This window comes from Nerophis ophidion, linkage group LG15, assembly GCF_033978795.1.
Source record: "Nerophis ophidion isolate RoL-2023_Sa linkage group LG15, RoL_Noph_v1.0, whole genome shotgun sequence".
NCBI classification, from domain to species: Eukaryota; Metazoa; Chordata; class Actinopteri; order Syngnathiformes; family Syngnathidae; genus Nerophis; species Nerophis ophidion.
The window spans coordinates 23,239,059-23,258,655 of record NC_084625.1 but is presented as its reverse complement, the minus strand read 5'-3'; the positions used below and the strand labels follow the sequence as shown (position 1 = coordinate 23,258,655).

General features: G+C 42.3%; 1 protein-coding gene across 8 annotated transcripts in view; it reads right to left on the bottom strand.

Annotated features, from left to right (window-relative positions):
- The window catches only part of sulf1 (sulfatase 1), a 161,087-nt gene that overhangs the window by 10,449 nt on the left and 131,041 nt on the right, over window positions 1-19,597 (bottom strand). For 6 of the 8 annotated variants that reach the window (XM_061921856.1, XM_061921855.1, XM_061921860.1 and 3 more), the window contains 11 exons: window positions 17,881-18,031; window positions 17,607-17,782; window positions 17,394-17,522; window positions 15,976-16,032; window positions 12,222-12,348; window positions 7,418-7,625; window positions 6,407-6,653; window positions 6,235-6,331; window positions 6,071-6,165; window positions 2,641-2,715; window positions 1,836-2,008 (listed from right to left, as the gene is read on the bottom strand). In XM_061921856.1, coding sequence (XP_061777840.1) covers window positions 1,836-2,008; window positions 2,641-2,715; window positions 6,071-6,165; window positions 6,235-6,331; window positions 6,407-6,653; window positions 7,418-7,625; window positions 12,222-12,348; window positions 15,976-16,032; window positions 17,394-17,522; window positions 17,607-17,782; window positions 17,881-18,031 — 1,535 coding nt within the window. The remainder of the gene's footprint in view (window positions 1-1,835; window positions 2,009-2,640; window positions 2,716-6,070; window positions 6,166-6,234; window positions 6,332-6,406; window positions 6,654-7,417; window positions 7,626-12,221; window positions 12,349-15,975; window positions 16,033-17,393; window positions 17,523-17,606; window positions 17,783-17,880; window positions 18,032-19,597) is intronic. The other 2 variants (XM_061921858.1, XM_061921861.1) reach the window with 1 other exon arrangement.

Below are 19,597 nucleotides of genomic sequence, written 5' to 3'. Positions count from 1 at the left end.
CGGGCCAAATTTGGCCCGCCATGTAATTTAATTTGGCCCTGGAGGCAATATCAAATTAACATTAGAGCTGACCCGCCGGTATTATACAGAGGCGGTGCCGCTGTAACACCGCATTCACCACTTATGCTCATACTTGCCAACCCTCCCGATTTTCCCGGGAGACTCCCGAAGTTCAGTGCCCCTCACGAAAATCTCCCTGGGCAACCATTCTCGTGAATAGCTCCCAATTTCCACCCGGACAACAATATTGGGGGCCGTGCCTTAAAGGCAATCCCTTTAACGTTCTCTACAACTTGTCGTCACGTCCGCTTATCCTCCATACAAACAGCGTGCCGGCCAAGCCTCATGATATAAGCAGCTTGTACACACTCATAAGTGAATGCAAAGCATACTTAGTCAACAGCCATACAGGTCACACAGAGGGTGGCCGTATAAACAACTTTAACACTACTAAAAATATGCACCGCACTGTGAACCCACACCAAACAAGAATGACAAACACATTTCGGGAAAACATCCGCACCGTAACACAACAGAACAAATACCCAGAATCCCTTGCAACACTAACTCTTCCGGGACGCTACCACCTAAAAGGTTAATTTGTTCAACCTTGGCCCGCGGCTTTGTTCAGTTTTAAATTTTGGCCCTCTCTGTATTTCAGTTTGACACCCCTGCCTTAAGGCAAACTGTGGTACGTGTACTACAAGTGTAACGCCAAAGAATCACTAGATTAAATCAGAGTGTTCTATTTTCCTATATATTCAAATACAGTGTAACTTTTCAAACTGTGTGTAATGTTACAGTGGCCAAATGATTAATTATACTTGTTAAAAAAAACCTCTGCCTTGTTATTATTGTATTTTAATGTTGGTCATTATGATGGTTCTTGGAAAGCGAAGTGTTTTCTGAGGTGGTATTTAGTAAAAAAAAGTTTAAAAATCACTGCCTTGAAAAACAATAACCTTATGACAGATTTATGCTTCAGAATTGGAATGTTAATTTGTGTTTTGGCAGCACCAAGTGGTCCTAATAATTCATTACATAAAGGACATGACGGAGTACGTTGGATGATGCGGACATGTTCGCTTCTGAATACTTTCTAAGACACTTTTCTGGCTTGGAGACTTTGTATTTGTAGGTAATATACACCTAAAATTATTTTATACTTGTTTAGGTTAACAAATATTCTGCTTTAGACTGCAATATTGTTCAATTAAGGACACTTATTACATATGCCTAGCTTGTGTGCTTAGCTGTCGGTTAAAGTACCAATGATTGTCACACACATACTAGATGTGGCAAAATTATTCTCTGCATTTGACCCATCACCCTTGATCACCTCTGGGAGGTGAGTGGAGCAGTGGGCAGCAGCGGTGCCGCGCCCGGAAATCATTTTTGGTGATTTAACCCCCAATTCCAACCCTTAATGCTGAGTGCAAGCAGGGAAGTAACGGGTCCCATTGTTATAGTATTTGGTATGACTCGGCCGGGGTTTGAACTCACGTCCTACCGATCTCAGGGCGGACGCTCTAACCGCTAGGCCACTGAGTAGTAACCAACAATGTTTACCTTTTTTAAATAATTTCACTAAAATACAAGAAAAGACCAAACTTGTGTGCTTATTGGACAACATTTAGATGTCCAACTTTGCACAAGTAAAATGCACGCAGGTCTGCTTGTATCAGACACTTTAGATCCAAGTCCATGCTTTTTTTTTTTTTTACATTGATATATGATATAAGATCGGAACACCCCTAGTATACTATATATACACGGCTGACTGTTGTCTAGGAACAACAGCGTCTTATATTGTGGTTAATAGAGTAAATACATACAAGACCAGAAGGGTGCAGTCTGCCAATGGTCGTCGTTATGCGCAAAGCATGTGAGGCCCGGCAGGCTGCAGTCGTCTCCTTTCCTCAGCCGCTTTTTCACCTTCCTTTCCTTCTTCTTCCTGCGGATCTCGTTGTACAACTGCGCCTTCCCGTCCAGCTCGTGCGCGGCCTCCCTGTGCAAAAATTTTTTAAATATTTAAAGATGATGTCAGCTCAGCCTCGACATGGTGGGCCAAGCGTAGCATGGTGTGTTTAAGCGCACGCCACAGGAACTGTCCTCCTCAATCCTATCATACACAACAGCTGCTTTGTGTTGCTGCACACTCTGCCCAGTGTCTCTGCTACAAGTGCATGATGGATTTTGGTCTGTGCTGATGAGTCATCCCCTTTTTGCATGCGACCTGATCACTTCCAGACACACTGCAGGTCCTCGCCCATTAATCTGCTGTGTCATTTCCATTCCCAACAGTCTCCATGACAGTTGGATCCAAACCCGCCACTCAAGACCATGAGACAGTGTACAGTCAAACTCAATAGCACTACAGCCGCAATTCATGTGTACTTTTGCCAACGTGACCAAAAAAAAAAGAAAGATTTTGGGGGATTTTATTAGTTTCCTTCTCACGTTCCGTCGCAAGGGGCCACATGTTATTTCTTTCCTAATTTATCCTTTGCCCCAATAAATGTTTCTGGTTATGAAGACATCTGTTTTTGCTGCAAATAAGAAGTCATAAGTAGCTGCACCACGCTGAATGGATGTGCAGAGACATGATTGTTCATGGAACAGAGAGGAGGAGGAACTCACTTGAATGGATGGAGTTGATCATTCCTGTTCTTCAGCCTCTCGGCCTTGTTTCTGTCTCCTTTGTTGTAATAACTGCTGGTACAAACACATATTATTATAATTACTATTATGTCAGTAAATTATATTTGTGGGTTGAGTTTAAAAAGTTTGGGAAGACATGCGCGTGGTTAGATCAGGAGATTATTGTAAATAACATTTTATTGATCCCTGGAGAAATGAGGGTTCCAACAGCAGCAACATGGTACGCAGTACACAAGGCAGTAGTAGTAATAGCTGCACAGAACACACCCAAGTAAAACAGGTAGGAAAACAATAGAACAATACTTTTTTTACTCCAGTGTTTAGATATTTATTTTTAATGCTTTTAATGTGAATTTCCTTACTTATTATTTTATTACTCATTTATATGTATTATTATTTTTTCATTGTTTCCGCACGTATCAATATGTCAAATTTAAGACTTCAAAACCATCCATCCATCCATCTTCTACTGCTTGTCTCTCTTGGGGTCGCGGGGTGGCTGGAGTCTATCCCAGCTGCACTCGGGCACCCTGAACAAGTCGCCACTAAGGCTGCACGATTAATCGAGACCAAATAAACTTTGAGGTTTTAATTAGAGTGATAATTAACCGCAATAGGCTGAGATTTCACTGGCATTTGAGTGACAGACATGTTCGTCAATCAGAGGTGTTGAGCCTCGCCTTTGTTTGTCTCTCGCTTCAAACAGGAAAAAAGAGGGTCTCACTCTTTGCATCGCTCTAAGCACCTGAGCGCGTTTATTTAACCGTACACAGTGAGCGCTTTCTTCAATCATTCACAATCTTTGTCTTGGTAAGCAGAGCGCAGGGCACCAGCTTTAAAAACACAGGAAGCACATACAAAGAGCCTCGCTAACTGCGACTCACCAAAGTAACACAAGTTAGGAGGAAAAAATATAATTACAGAGCCAAATGTCCCGCTTCTAATTGGATGGGCAATATATGCCCAATAACAAAAGATTGAGAGAGAATGCTGAGATCAGTGACAGCAACCTACAAAAATACAACATCCAACCTCGTTTTTCCAACTGGGAAAAATGCACTTTAATTTCTTCTGTTAAATTTTTGCTTACGAAAATGAGAATCCATTTTACATATTTTAAAATTTATATGGTTAACTAGAAGGTATTTCCCCCCTTCCAATTACAGTACAATGGTAAACAATTGTAGAATTATGAGAACATTTATTTTATGTACTTTAAATAGTTAATCAGTTTCATTTGTTTTGATCTGTTATTTCTTCAGTTTAAGAGCAGGATGTAGACCAGGGGTCTCAAACACGCGGGCCGCGGGCCACAATTGGCGCCACACTGTTAACCTACACCAAACAAGAATGACAAACACATTTTGGGAGAACATCCGCACCGTAAGACAACATAAACACAACAGAACAAAAACCCAGAATCCCATGCAGCCCTAACTCTTCCGGGCCACAATATACACCCCCCCCAACCCTGCCCCCTATTGTAGCCCGGAAAAGTTAGGGCTGCATTGCTTTCTGGGTATTTGTTCTGTTGTGTTTATGTTGTGTTACGGTGCGGATGTTCTCCCAAAATGTGTTTGTCAATCTTGTTTGGTGGGTGTTCACACTGTGGGGTATATTTGTAACAGTGATAAAGTTGTTTATACGGCCACCCTCAGTGTGACCTGAATGGCTGTTGATCAAGCATGTCTTGCAGTCACTTCCATGGGTCTGCAGAAACCTCTTACAATATGTGACTAGGCCAGCACACTGTTTGTATGGTGGAAAAGCGGACGAGACAGCAGGTTGTAGAGGACTCTAAAGGCAGTGCCATCACGGCACGCCCTTAATAGTGTTGTCCGGTTGAAAACCTGGAGAATGATTGCCCCGAGAGATTATTGGGAGGGGCACTGAAATTCGGGTGTTTCCTGGAAATATTGCGAGAGTTGGCAAGTATCTTGCTAGGGCGAGAGAGCCATTCAAAGAAGGTGAATTCATTAAAAACTGCATAATAGATTTTTTAAAGAAATCTTTTGTTGCGGTCCAGCCTCACCCAGTTTCTGCATCCAATGGCCCCCAGGTAAATTGAGTTTGAGACCCCTGATGTAGACAAAAGTTCTGAGCCAGATATTTTTTTAAAGTAATTTTACTGCATATTGTTCTAATGTGTGTCACCGAGAGACAAGAATGTGTTGATGGACAGTCTAAAAGTGACTTGTCTTGCTTCACTTGTTTTCACATTTTTATATACTTTTATGCATTTTTATGCACAAAATATAACAATCACAAACCGAATCGCAATCGCAATATTGGTGAGAGAAATCGCAATTAGGTTTTTTCTGAAAATTGTGCATCCTAGTCCCCACCTGTTGGCAGGGCCAACATAGATAGGTGGCTACCATAATGAATACAATTTAAGACCGTTTCACATCCATACTGACATCAAAGTACAAAATGAAGGAACATCGAAGGCCCAGAATGAATTGCAAGAATGGTATATTCTCTGTTCTTTTACATTGAGAAGAATGCTTAACGTACCTATTAACATCTTTACTTTTATCAAATTTTTAAAACTTATGTTTTTATTTTTACTTTCCCTTAATACCGCAAGTCGTTTTTTATACTACCAATTATTTAATTATTATGATAATCTTATATAAAATAATTGACTGTTGATTGTTATTATTTTTTCCAACCCCATCCTTTCTTCCTTTCCACACAGGAAGTGAACATAAACAAGCAGACAGAATGTAATCAAAACAAATACTGTATGTGTCAACATGTAGAAGACATTTTACAAGATGAAAGTTTTGTAATTATTAGACAAATGGTCAATTAGATCTGACTTGATGGCGGCCATGTTTTTCCATTTTCACATACATGTTCTAATCAGTCCATGAATAGCAAAATTACAAAACTCTGCAAAAACGTTTAGCAGAGTGCATTGAGCTATGCAGCAATCAAGTCAAGCTAACTTAGGAGGTTTAACAACAGCGCCACCATGTGGTGTATTTGTCAGCAAACTAATAGCAACTAATAGCAGCGTTTTGACACGTTCACTCCTTTGTGCAGTGAAGTGTGAAGTGAATTATACTTATATAGCGCTTTTCTCAAGTGACTCAAAGTGCTTTACATGGTGAAACCCACTATCTAAGTTACATTTAAAACCAGTGTGGGTGGCACTGCGAGCAGGTGGGCAAAGTGTCTTGCCCAAGGACACAACAGCAGTGACTAGGATGGTGTAAGCGGGTATTGAACCTGCAAACCCGAAGTTGCTGGCATGGCAGCTCTACCAACCGAGCTATACCGCCCAGTGGTTGAGGAGTAGAAGTTTGCACAAACACAAAATGTCATGTGAAATCATTAGGAGACTCGATATTTATGACAAATGGATTTTTTGTTTTTCAGAAAAAGCAGAGTGAGTGGTCACCTTTTCTTTCCACAATCACAATCTTCAGGTCGCGTCCTCTTCAGATGGCCTCTGACCTCTCGCAGATTTTTGATTTTGTCCTGTAGTACTTCTATCTGCAACCAGACCGACACACAAATCACGTTTTGTGTCCCAGGTGTGCATCGTGGCTTGTATGAACCCACCTCTTGGTCCACGTAGCTCTTGTGGTCCTTCCAGGCTCTGGAGGACTGGTAGATTTCTCTCTCGCAGTGGACGGAGTCATTCATTAGGATGTAACACCTGCAAAAGGGACCAACTACGTCAGACCTACACATTACGGAGACATTCACGTCAAAAGGGGGCTTTGGGACTCACTTGTGTGTAACCTTTAGGGATTTGGGGTACCCCACCGTGTTGGTGTCGTCTGCCAGCATTTCTTCTGACCCGTCATACGAGCCTGAGTCCAAATCTGGGTCCTCTGAGGGGTAGTGGCGCTTAGAGATGGCGCGGTGGCGCACGGCGGACTGGTCGTCAGCTTGCAGGTCCACATCGTAGATCTGACCCTCAAATTCCACAGATAGAGATCTAGTGGGCCGCGTGTGAACGAATCGTGGACGATAACCTGAAATTTAAAAAATTATAAAGTTTTGTTTTTGTGCGATTTATTCATCCAGTACAGATAGTCTCAAACTGTGGTACTGTATGTGTGCCAGTAGTGGTGTAACCAAAAAAAATCACTTGATTCAAGTACAGTGTTTTATTGTCCGATATTCAAACACAGTGTTACTGTTCAAACTGTGTAAAATTGCAGTGGCAAAATTATGAAAAATAATTGTTAAATAAAACATCCGTCTTGTTTTTAATGGATACTTAAGACTACCACGCTACTATATTTTAATGTTGGTCATTTTTTCTGAGGTGGTACTTGGTGAACAAAGTTTGTGAACCACTGTTCTAGTTGCATCTTCAAAATGTTTGCACGCACAGAAGATCCTCTAATTCGATGGGACGGCGTGGCGCAGTGGAAGAGTGGTCGTGCTGGTTAGTGCCTTGCATGGCAGCTCCCTCCATCAGTGTGTGAATGGGTAAATGTGGAAGTAGTGTCAAAGTGCTTTGAGTACCTTGAAGGTAGAAAACCGCTATACAAGTACAACCCATTTATCATTCATCATTTAATTCTGCATTTGCAACCTAGAAAATGTTCAGCTTTTTTGCTAAAATTAACCAATGTCAATCAAACCAATCAAAACATCTAATTTGCTCAAAGCTAAAATAAGCGCATTCATACATATTGCAGAAGGATCCATGCACTGTAATGACTCTATGAGACACTAGAGGGCGTCACTCATTGTACTATGACATACATGTTTGCATCTTTATACTTACGCTGGCTGGAGGATGACAGCCGGTGGGAGCGGCGCTCTATCCTGGGAGGTTTGTAGAGGGCGTCCCCGCAGTTGCAGCCCCTCCCCTGGGGTTCATAGCTGCTGCGGGGCCTGAGGCTGCGAGCCCTCTTCCTTGGGCCCTCCTTGGAGCCTCCTTTGCACTTCTGTATCCGCCACTTGCCGGTGATTTCCTCCACACAGTGCCACTTCTGCAAAGAAACAGCACGTCAAGGGTTTTCCTTCCCTCAACCCCAAAGAGCTAATTTTTTGCGGCACTTGTGCGCCACATCCTATGGATTCTGACTGCACTTCTGGAGCTCTGACAGAGGAACGCTTCTGACTCATGTCTTACGCAAAACAGGACAGAAAATGACCGCACAGGTCGATGGGGCTCTGCTTTGTTTTCATTGTGCTCACACGACATTTCCACGCCAAGTGCGTCAGCAGATAATTACAAAAGAAACACCCTCTTGCTCATCCTCTGTCTTTTTGTGCAAGAGATGAAATGAATGGAGGAAGTGGAAGAGAGACATTTGCTGAGCGCAGCGCAGGAGTGTGGGAACGAGGGTGCAAACGCAGGACCACGAGGCCTATCGGGTTTCTCTTGGAAGGCTCGCACGGTGTTGAAGAGCTCGGGGGTCTAACAGAGCTGATATGTCAGGAGCACAAAAGGGCGAGCCACCGCAATGGGATGAAAACAATCTGTTTTTCTTTCGGCTTCCACTGCACCTTCTCTTCCTCTCCTTTAAAAATGTCCGACGAGAACCACTGTGGCGGTTCAGGAGAGCAGACAAATGGGAAGACCACATTGCCCTAACACTGCCATTTAGGCCAGATGTACAACACCACTCTGACATCACGAGTAGGCAGGATGCAAACTATAATAAACTGGGAAAAATGATAATACATCAGCTATTTGATCGAGACAGACTCTGCAAGACGTTGACGGCACCTCTAAGTATTCAGAAAGTGACAAAGGATCACAATTTTGAATGGCAATGGATGTGAAATGTTGAGAATTGTGTTTATTTCTCGACTTGCTTAGCCTGATGAGCTGCCACTTTCTGCAGCTTTTATGAAGTGAGTAACGATATTATTATCTTCGACCCAACTCTCTCGTTTTAGCCACATATCAAGAATGTTACCAAAACGGCCTTATTTCATCTCCATAATATTGCCAAAATTCGTTCCATTCTGTCCACTAACGACGCTGAGATCATTTCTCGATTACTGTAATGTATTATTTTCGGGTCCCCCTATGTCTCGCATTAAAAGATTACAGTTGGTACAAAATGCGGCTGATAGAATTTTGACAAGAACAAGAAAGTTTGATCACATTACGCCTGTACTGGCTCACCTGCACTGGCTTCCTGTGCACTTAAAATGTGACTTTAAGGTTTTACTACTTATGTATAAAATACTATACGGTCTAGCTCCACCCTATCTTGCTGATTGTATTGTACCATATGTCCCGGCAAGAAACCTGCATTCAAAGAACTCCGGCTTATTAGTAGTGATTCCCAGAGCCCAAAAAAAAGTCTGCGGGCTATAGAGCGTTTTCTATTCGGGCTCCAGTAGTCTGGAATGCCCTCCCGGTAACAGTTAGAGATGCTACCTCAGTAGAAGCATTTAAGCCCCATCTTAAAACTCATTTGTATACTCCAGCCTATAATAGACCCCCCCTTTTAGACCAGTTGATCTGCCGTTTCTTTTCTTTTCTGCTCTGCTCCCCTCTCCCTTGTGGAAGGGGGGGGGGGCACAGGTCCAGTGGCTATGGTTGAAGTGCTGGCTGTCCAGAGTCGGGACCCGGGGTGGACCGCTCGCCTGTGCATTGGTTGGGGAAATTTCTACGCTGCTGAGCCGTCTCTGCTCGGGATGGTCTCCACTGGCCCCACTAAGGACTGGACTCTCACTATTATGTTATATGCATCTGCGGTCCTCTCCAAGGTTTCTCATTGTCATTCCACTGGGTTGAGTTTTTCCTTGCCCTGATCTGGGATCTGAGGATGTAGTTGTGGTGTGTTGTGCAGCCCTTTGAGACACTGGTGATTTAGGGCTATATAAATAAATATTGATTGATTGCCTGCCCTTAAAGCTCCGTGTATGAGACTGTAGTCCCTGTTTTTGCACCCTTTTTTTCCATGTGAGTGAGCACATTTGATTGGAGTTGTATAGGCCCAACAAATTCAGTACCTCAAAGTGAAATGCATTCACTTGTTTATGTTGCCGTAAAATGGATCCGGCTAGCATTAAGATGCCACAACAGGCCTCTTCCTGCAACGTACAACAACTTGTATTGTTCTACTCCTAGGCCGCAAGTTGCACCGTAACTGCCAGAAAAGTAACAGCCACAGATGAGAAGGAAATGCAGACAAAAGTTAACCAAATCATGTGCTACTCCATATTCAAAGATCCCCTAATATGCAAAAGTGACTTTTTAAAAATGTTCTAACAGTAATGTTTGTTTCTAAAGCATCCATCCATCCATTTTCTACCGCTTATTCCCTCTTTGGGGTCGCGGGGGGCGCTGCAGTGCTTCTCAAATTTTTTTTTTTACGCCCCCTCTAGGATAAATAAGATATTTCACGCCCTTCGCCCCACTCTCCACCGTGACTATAAATTGTATAATTTGTCTATAAAACTATTATAACTATACCGCTGCATAACATTGTAATCTTACTAACATTAAAGGAATCTACACACCGGTCAGTCGGAAGGAATGCTCTAGAGTGCATGAGCATCAAAATGTATCATCTCCCGCACTTGTTTACTCTACTTCACTGAAGACAGCTTTGTAAAAAAGTAGGCTTTGCTACACATCATTAAAATCTGCCAGTCAGCTACAGACGTGGAAGCTGTAAGTTTTGTTTCTCTTCACCAAATATGCCCATGTAGCATGATGTTGCTGGTAAAATGTTGCCGTAATATTGTTATGCTTGTGTGCCACTCTTTAAGCTATGTCAAAACGAATAGCGATATTTCAAAAAGTCACATATTTCTATGCAGTTATTGCCTCTTGTTCACATGCAAACATAAAGCTACTTCATTTAATATATCACTGTATTGACAAACAGTTGAGGTGTGACCTAGTCAGCTGTAGTTGCTTTTTGAGGCTTTTGATTTACCACAGTAGGGCTGCAGCTTTGATTATTTTAGTCATCGAGTAATCTATCCAATTACTTTGTTTGATTAATCGAGAAATAGAGTAAAACAGACTTTCTAGCCTTAATGCATCTTTTAGGCAAAATAATTTAACTAAACAATTAATTTTCTAATTATTCCTATTATTTCTTCTTATAAATGAACATAACATTGAAATTGCAACTTTGCCAAGGGAGCATCACTATATATTGTTGAAAAAACAAACAAACAAAAAAGCCTAAAAGGTAATAAATAAACTGAACAAAAACATTGGGTGACAATGCATTTAAAAAAGTTTACATGCACACATTTGAAAAGGTAATGCAATGGTGTTTGGACAAACAACTCATTAGAATGAACAAATGGGAGATGTTAACATGTCCTCACATGCCTCAGAGTGTTTAAAAAAAAACTTAAAGTACCAATGATTGTCACACACACTCTTGGTATGGCGAAATTATTCTCTGCATTTGACCCATCACCCTTGATCACCCCCAGGGAGGTGAGGGGAGCAGTGGGCAGCAGCAGTGGGCAGCAGCTGTGGCCGCGCCCGGGAATAATTTTTGGTGATTTAACCCCCAATTCCAAATGTGATGCTGAGTGCCAAGCAGGGAGGTAATGGGTCATATTTTCATAGTCTTTGGTATGACTCGGCCGGGGTTTGAACTCACAACCCACCGATCTCAGGGCGGACACTCTTAACCACTAGGCCACTGAGCAGTTTAAATAAAACTTTTGTCACTGAAGTCAAACATAAAAGATAAAATACTTTTCAACACGTCTGTCTTTTTCAGTCTGAAATGATCGCAAAACCTCTGTCTTGTGTTTTTTGGGCCCTTTGCTCACTTTCCACCTTGTCACTGTTTTGCTTTGAGCCATCTTTCGGAACGCCACTGTTTCTGCCATACGCACACAAACACACACAAGCCTGCAGCACGAGCTGCATCACCATCAGATGCACTACTCTCATGTGCACTATTGAAGCAGTTTTGCAGAAACGATGTCCACGTATTTTACTCAGTAAACAAATCATCCTGGCAACAAAATACAAATTCAAGCTTTTTTCTAAACAAATTACCTGATTTAACTAACAAATATTTTCCGCCCTACATGGCAGCCTGAAAATGAGTTATGTGAATAATTATTTTTAACTCATGGATTTTAATTTTTTTAACACTAGAATAAGAGAAATGTGTGTTTTTGAAAATAGTGATGTGTTCACGGACACATAGTATTTATGTTACGTTGTTATGTGATATTATGACATCTTTTCAACCGTCAAAATTCCAAAAACTAAAACAACATTGCGGGGACGTCGTGGCGCCGTTGGGAGAGTGACCGTGCCAGCAACCTGATTCGATCCCCAGTTTCTACCAACCTAGTAACGTCCGTTGTGTCCTTGAGCAAGACACTTCACCCTTGCTTCTGATGGGTTGTGGTTAGCGCCGTGCATGGCAGCTCCCGCCATCAGTGTGTGAATGTGTGTGAAAGTGTGTGTGAATGGGTGAATGTGTGGAAATAGTGTCAAAGCGCTTTGAGTGCCTTGATGGTAGAAGTGCGCTATACAAGTATACATTTACTATCTATGGAAAGCTAGTTTGAATACAGTATAATGCGGAACTTTTATTGGCAAAAACAATTGTAAACATAAAATAGTGCGTTACCTGTCCTGGCTGTTCACATGGTGTCTGGAATTCAGCTTGTTGGCAGGTCTCTTTCACCTTCATGTATTTTGGCAGGCTGTTGGTGTGCTGCGTGCTCACAGAGTCGTCCTTCTTCCTTAAGATTTTTCTACACAACAATGAGAAAAGGAGCCAGTGAACCCAGCAGCCAATTGAGCTTATTTAATTTTAAGAGATTTCTGGATATTTCTCAGCTTCTTGTGGTTGAGGTATGAAGAGCGCATCTGAACATGAAGCCCTGATCTCAGTTTGGCTCCAGCCTCAGCCCAATCTCCTCTACGACAAGACCTGGCTGCATATACGCTCCAAGGCCATGCCAGTCCAAACCCTCACCCTCGCCCCCATCTCTCTGCCAGAGAGTCAGGCTGGCCTCTCACAAGCCACAGACAGAGTGACGGCAACAAATAAGCACAGAACAACCTTCCCCTTTAAGACTCGGCTCGCTGTGCCGTCTGGCGCGCTTGTTCCAAGGGCACGCGGCCAGGGTTCACACACTGGTTTGGCTGTCTTTCGGAGCCTTGCGCCAAGTGTAATTAAAGAGCTGCACAGCCAGTGTCTCTCCCTGATAACTAAATTACAACGATGATTCAATTCTCTGCAGTAATGTGGAGTGCAGATACCCCACGAGCAGTTCAAGTGCACACAGACGTTAGCTGGAGAGTGTGCAGCTGCATGGGCAGCAGACTGAAAGGTCTGCAGAGGCTAATCTCAGCATTAAGAGGCAAGCGCACAAGCAGACAGCCTTTATAAACAGTTTGGATTAATAGAAGAATGGATTGGAGGAGCCAAAGTCCCGACAGGTCAAAGGTCACACTTTTTTTATTTCACACACATTAATGCAGAGATCAAGCTTTTTTAACTTCTGTAAAATGTTGTGTGTTTGTGTGTGGATGCTGACATCTAATAAATTAAAGGCCTACTGAAATGAGATTTTCTTACTTAAACGGGGAACGCAGGTCCATTCTATGTGTCATACTTGATCATTTCGCGATATTGCCATATTTTTGCTGAAAGTATTTAGTAGAGAACATCCACGATAAAGTTCGCAACTGGAGAAAAGCCTTGCCTCTTCCGGAAGTCGCAGACGACGACGTCACATGTTGAGGGCTCCTCACATATTCACATTGATTTTAATGGGAGCCTCTAACAAAAACAGCTATTCCGACCGAGAAAACGACAATTTCCCCATTAATTTGAGCGAGGATGAAAGATTCGTGTTTGAGGATATTGATAGCGACGGACTAGAAAAAAAAAAAGAAAAAAAAAGCGATTGCAATCGCGTTGCATTGAGACGGATTCATATGTTTTTAGAGACATTTACTAGGATAATTCTGGGAAATCCCTTATATTTCTATTGTGTTGCTAGTGTTTTAGTGAGTTTAACAGTACCTGATAGTCGGAAGTGTACGTCCACGGCCGGGTGTTGACGCGCAGTGTCTCAGGGGAGTCGACGGTAGCTGTACGGGAGGCAGAAGCTCAGCTGATATCCGGTAAGAAGCGACTTTTTAACCACAATTTTCTCCCCGAAACCTGCTGGTTGACATGTAGTCGGGATCCATGTCCGCTGTGATCCATAGTAAAGTTTCAACTCCGTGAATTTTAAACAAGGAATCACCGTGTGTTTGTGTGGCTAAAGGCTAAAGCTTCCCAACTCCGTCTTTCTACTTTGACTTCTCCAATATTAATTGAACACATTGCAAAATATTCAGCAACACAGATGTCCAAAATACTGTGTAATTATGCCGTTAAAGCAGACGACATTTAGCTATGTGTGTGTGCAGCGTTCATATTTCCTTAAAACCCGCGACGTCTTGCGTACACATCATCATTACACAACGTTTTCAAGACGAAACTCCCGGGAAATTTAAAATTGTAATTTAGTGAACTAAAATGGCCGTACTGGCATGTGTTGCAATGTTAATATTTCATCATTGATAAATAAACTATCAGACTGCGTGGTGGGTAGTAGTGGGTTTCAGTAGGCCATTAATAGAAAAATAAGAAGTCCAAGTCAGCAAATGGGCATAGAAAGCTAAGATAGTAGGATGTTAGGAGAATGACCATGCCGCAGGTGTCATCCTGTTCATCACTGTATGCTAGTTTGGTGTGGATCAGAATATATAATACCTGTATATTATTTTACAACAAAGGTGTCAAACACAAGGTGTGAAGGCCACATTTGTCCCACGGCATCATGCCACTTTTTTAAATGTGGCCCGCAAAACCCTGTAAATAATGTGTCAGTAAGGAAATTCATCTTACTTGCTATATGTATTTCCATTTTGACAGAAACAAATTGTAATGCATGCAGCTGAAGAACATAAGTTTTTCCAAGTTGAACTTCAATATCTGCTAGTCATCTTGACTTTTGATTTCAAAGGAAGTTTTCCATCAATTTGTCGGGGAATAATAACAATCAAATGAAAGGCCAGGGACCAACTGTGTAATAATACCATGAGACGTTTATCTATTTACTGTATATGGTTTCCCTTTTACAAGCAGCGCTGAGGGCAGACGTAAATGTGATGAAATGTCCATGATGCAATTGAGTTTGACACCTTTTTATCCAGTATCTCACTAAAGTGAGTTCAGCCCTCACAATTCAGCAAACATTTTAAAAAAAATATTATTTCGGTACAAAAACGTGACAATGAAAAGTAGTAGTCAGTGTACAGCTTGGAAAAGTTTCGATGTACGTTAGAAGAGTTCTGCAATGAAAACATATTTTAAGTTCTCACCTTCGAAGTAATCCTCCTGCAGTCTAATGCATATTCCCTGCCACATATTCATGCACTCCTGGAAGGATTCTTCTAAAGATTGTTATACTCATTTGGATGTCAACAACAGCAGTGGTTCTAAAAAATGTTGTACCATGTATCAACTCAGAAAACACTTGGCTCTTCAAGTACCACCATAATGCCCAACATCAAAATACAGTAGCATAGTAGGCCTAAGCATACATTAAAAACAAGAGGTTTTATTTAAAAAGTACACCTGAAGTAGTTTGAACAGTAACACTGTGTTTGAATTTAGAAAAAAAACACTGTCCTTGAATCAAGTTTTTTTTTTTTGGCTTACCAGTAGATGGAGTTGTACCGCAGAATCACAGATCGAGAGTCTTATAAATGGTTCCCCTTGATGACTCTCTTATAAAAATGGGAATAAATCACAAGGAGCCAGGTGGGTGATAATGTTCTCAGCCAAGAACTGTCGGAAAGAGTCAGAAGTTTTCTTGCTACAACTCTCGCCTCTTCTCGCCGACTAAACAAAGCAAACGCCACAGGATCTCTTAGTGGACGAGCCATGTGGCAAGAAAACAAGGTTTTAGGCTTGTTACCATGGAACAAATGTGTCCCCTCAATTAACTGTGCAGCATTCATGCAGCTCAACAGCATGACGCTTGTCTGGAGCTATGACACACATGTGTTGTCAGCCATCAAAACAATAAGGTGTTGAGTCATTTTCAGAGGATAGCAAATTGATATTGCTGTACAAGCTTTACACAGACTACTCTTAAGTATATTCAGGTTTACTTTTGTAGAAACGCTTGCTGAAGGGAAAGGAATCTACTTTGGTCAGATAAACATCCGAACTGACTGTAAAACCCGCAGAAGCAGCTGTGTGGCAGGGTGGAGGGTTAAAAACTTAGTACATTTCAGGTTTGTGTTAAGACATTATACGCTGGGTGATGACAGAAAGAAAGAGGAGGAAAAAGGAAGAGAGAGCTCCAGTTTACCCTCGCTCAACAAGGAATGTATCCCTCCAGACTTTGGGTTTCCGGTTGGGTTTGAATCTGGGGGGGAAAGAAAGAAGCACAAACCTTTTAGTCGTCAAAGGGTTCTCCCTATCTGATACAGCACGTCAGGCGTGCAGCTTGCACACATTAAAGCAAGCTCAAGAGCTTGTAGGCTTTGCAGTTCCAGCATTTTTCCGCTTTTCTGCACATGAAATGTTCTCTAAGGCGGTATCTCACATTGCGTTTGTTTTTCCTAATGCCACAAACTAAATTGTGCAGGGGAGCGATTTTTCCACTCGGGCCCGGAGAAACAAAATGTTGAGAAAACAAATTGTCTTGTAAATTTCAGCAGAAGAACCTCAAGCACTTCTGTCTAACATCTGACAGCAGCCACAAGCTTTTAAAGCTCACTCAGTGCACAGTTTGAGCAATAACAGCGCTGTACCGTACTGTGCTCACAAGTGTCCATCGACTTTTATATTAACCCAGTGTGTTCCTTAACCATAGGTGCTGGGGTGTAATCTTGGGCCGCCCAAAAATTTCTGTGTCTTAGCTGAGGTCCATATGGGCTGCAGCGGTACTCAGTTGTAATATATTTTTCCACCACTTCTGGCAGTAATGATAACATCAAACAAACAGAAGAAGTCTGGAGACAAAGTCATAAAGAAGTTTCTTAAGCGACAAAATTATGACTAAAGTGGTGAAGCTGGATTTTCATTTGCACCTAAATGTTATTGACAGTTTATGTAAAAAACATTATTATTATTAATTTAATTCTAGCACTGTGTAGCAAACTTTATTTTTTCTCAGTTTTTATGCTGTCCCATCTTTTGCTGTATATTTGATTAATGGATTAGATTTATATCGCGCTTTTCTATTGTTATATACTCAAAGCGCTCACAGAGAAGTGGGAACCCATCATTCATTCACACCTGGTGGTGGTAAGCTACATCTGTAGCCACAGCTGCCCTGGGGTAGACTGACAGAAGCATGGCTGCCAGTTTGCGCCACCACCACCAATCATTCATTCATCATTCATCATTCATTCACCGGTGTGAGCGGCACCGGGGGCAAAGGGTGAAGTGTCCTGCCCAAGGACACAACGGCAGCGACTTTGATGTCCATAGGTGGGAAGCGAACCTGCAACCCTCAGGTTTCTGGCACGGCCGCTCTACCCACTACGCCATGCCGCCCCTTTAGTATTTATTATCAGTATTAATCAGTTTGACCCATACTCTGTGATTAACTCATTGTTTCATTTAATTTGCAAAGGTTTATCCTGTTAAACTGTAAGTAGGGTAAATATAATCATGGAATACACTACTAATTCAGTGTTAATATTTTAGTGGGGCCTGGGCCCCTCTGTAGTGGAAAAGTTGGGCCCAGAGGTAAAATATGTTAAAAACCCCTATACTAACCTATTGCCAGTCCTTTCTTGTTCCAGCAGCTTTAAGATAGACTTTCCATCCATGTCCGGAGGCGTATCCAGCCCAGCAATGTGCAGGATGGTAGGCGCCAGATCGATGTTCAGCACCAGGTGAGGGTTTCTGAAGCATGCAGCATCATGCATACATTAAGTGATGAACACCTTGCATAATAACATGTTGTGGTGATCTTAAGGGGTTCCTTACACTGCACCGGGCTCCACATTGGGTCCCCTCAGGAAGAACGGCACTCGAATGTCAAAGTCATAAGGCATGGACTTGCCTTTGACGAGGCCAAACTGACCGATGTGGTAGCCATGGTCGGCGGTATAAATGATGTACGTGTTGTCCAACTCTCCAGTCTCCTCCAGCATTTCATAAACCTGCAGGAGGAAACAAGAAAAGAGGAAAATCGATAAAGGACACCCCAGGGATCAATAAAGTACTTTCTATTCTGTATTCTATTAGGCAGGCAACTCACCTTTTGCACAGAATCATCCACAGACATGAGAGTCTGCAGCCGTTTCCGGTGGAGGAAATTGGTGAACTCCATGTGGATTGGCTTCATAGGGCCAGTGTACTGCATGATCCAGTGCTTGTCCATGTTGGGGGCATAGTTGTAGCTGGGGGTGCTGCAAGAAACACGTGAGAGAATGAGCTATTTGCAAAACAGTGAGCGGTCATGGTGGTAAGGTTATGAAATACATTGTCAGTCTGAAAGTAACAACACTAAGAAAGATCTCAGTTCCAAGCATGCAGGGGCTTGTCCGTCACGTCTCTTAGCCCGCTGCCAAGTAGCAGGTGCCACAGTCGTCCGCCACGCTTGACAGGCGTCAATAGCGGCTCTGTTAGCAGACGGAAATGTCTTGATACTGGTGTGCCAGGACCGGCTCTCTGCTCGCACAGAGACGAGAGTCTCCTCGCGCCACAGCGCTCTTGGCTCAGACAAATCATTTGAGGGTTGGCACACGCTTGTGAAAATAAAAACTTCTCCCCAACGCAAAGTTTGCATCAACGTCTGGACTGAGGAACTCAATAAGTCATGGTCATCTGCAAAATTGGGGAATAACATGAGTGAATAAACAGCAGGGAGGACGCTGAGTCTTGGTTATGGACGCTTCTCACCTGTGTCTCAAGAGGACCACATTTAAAAAGGGAACATTTCTATCAGGTTTACACTATTTTTTAACAAGTCCTAGAGGTCCCACAATAGCGTTTTGGCCAACATCTAAACTTTATGCTGAAATTAATAGACAGTTTAAAAGTGCGTCTGCAGGTTTAATGCCGATTAGCTGCGTTTGTCGACACCTGTCTCAGTGTGTCTCCAAGAATCGCTATCGTGTATATTATGCAATTTTTAGATATACACTAACTTTTCACTTGTCCAACAATGGACATTTAAAAATGGGACATAGGGATGAGTATCCAATCCTGTTCTTTTTTTGGCACCGACCAAATCCCGCTAAATCTACTGGTCACCGATTCATGTAAAATCCAACGGTGTCATGTGTTGGTACCTGGGTTGCGCGTGATGTCAGCCGGCTCTTTGCACTTCGTTACCACTCCAGCAGTACTGAGAGTAGACTCAGCCAAACTACCTCCAGATAATGTTGCAATTTTCAATGCAAACAAAGAAATTGACTCAAAAAAAGGCTACAACGCTACAAGGCCTACTGAAACCCACTACTACCGACCACGCAGTCTGATAGTTTATATATCAATGATGAAATATTAACATTGCAACACATGCCAGTACGGCCGTTTTAGTTTCCTAAATTGCAATTTTAAATTTCCCGCGAGGTATCCTGTTGAAAACGTCGCGGAATGATGACGCTTATGTTGACGTGTGCCTGTGACGTTATTGGTTGGAGCGAACATTTCAGCCCACCACCACACACCGCTAAAATCGTCTTTTTCATTGCATAATTACATAGTATTTTGTAAATCTGTGTTGCTGAATCTTTTGCAATTTGTTCAATTAATAATGGAGACGTCAAACAAAGAATGCTGTTGGTGGAAAGCGGTGGATTGCAGCTGCCGTTAGCAAAACAAACACAGCTGGTGTTTCTTTGTTTGTTGTGAAGCTTTAACACAGAGCGGTCAAGCGAACATGTTTCTCTACGTCAACCAGCAAGTTTTTGGATGGGAAAATTGTGATATTAAGACGTCTCTTACCGGAGACTTCAGTGGCTTATGCG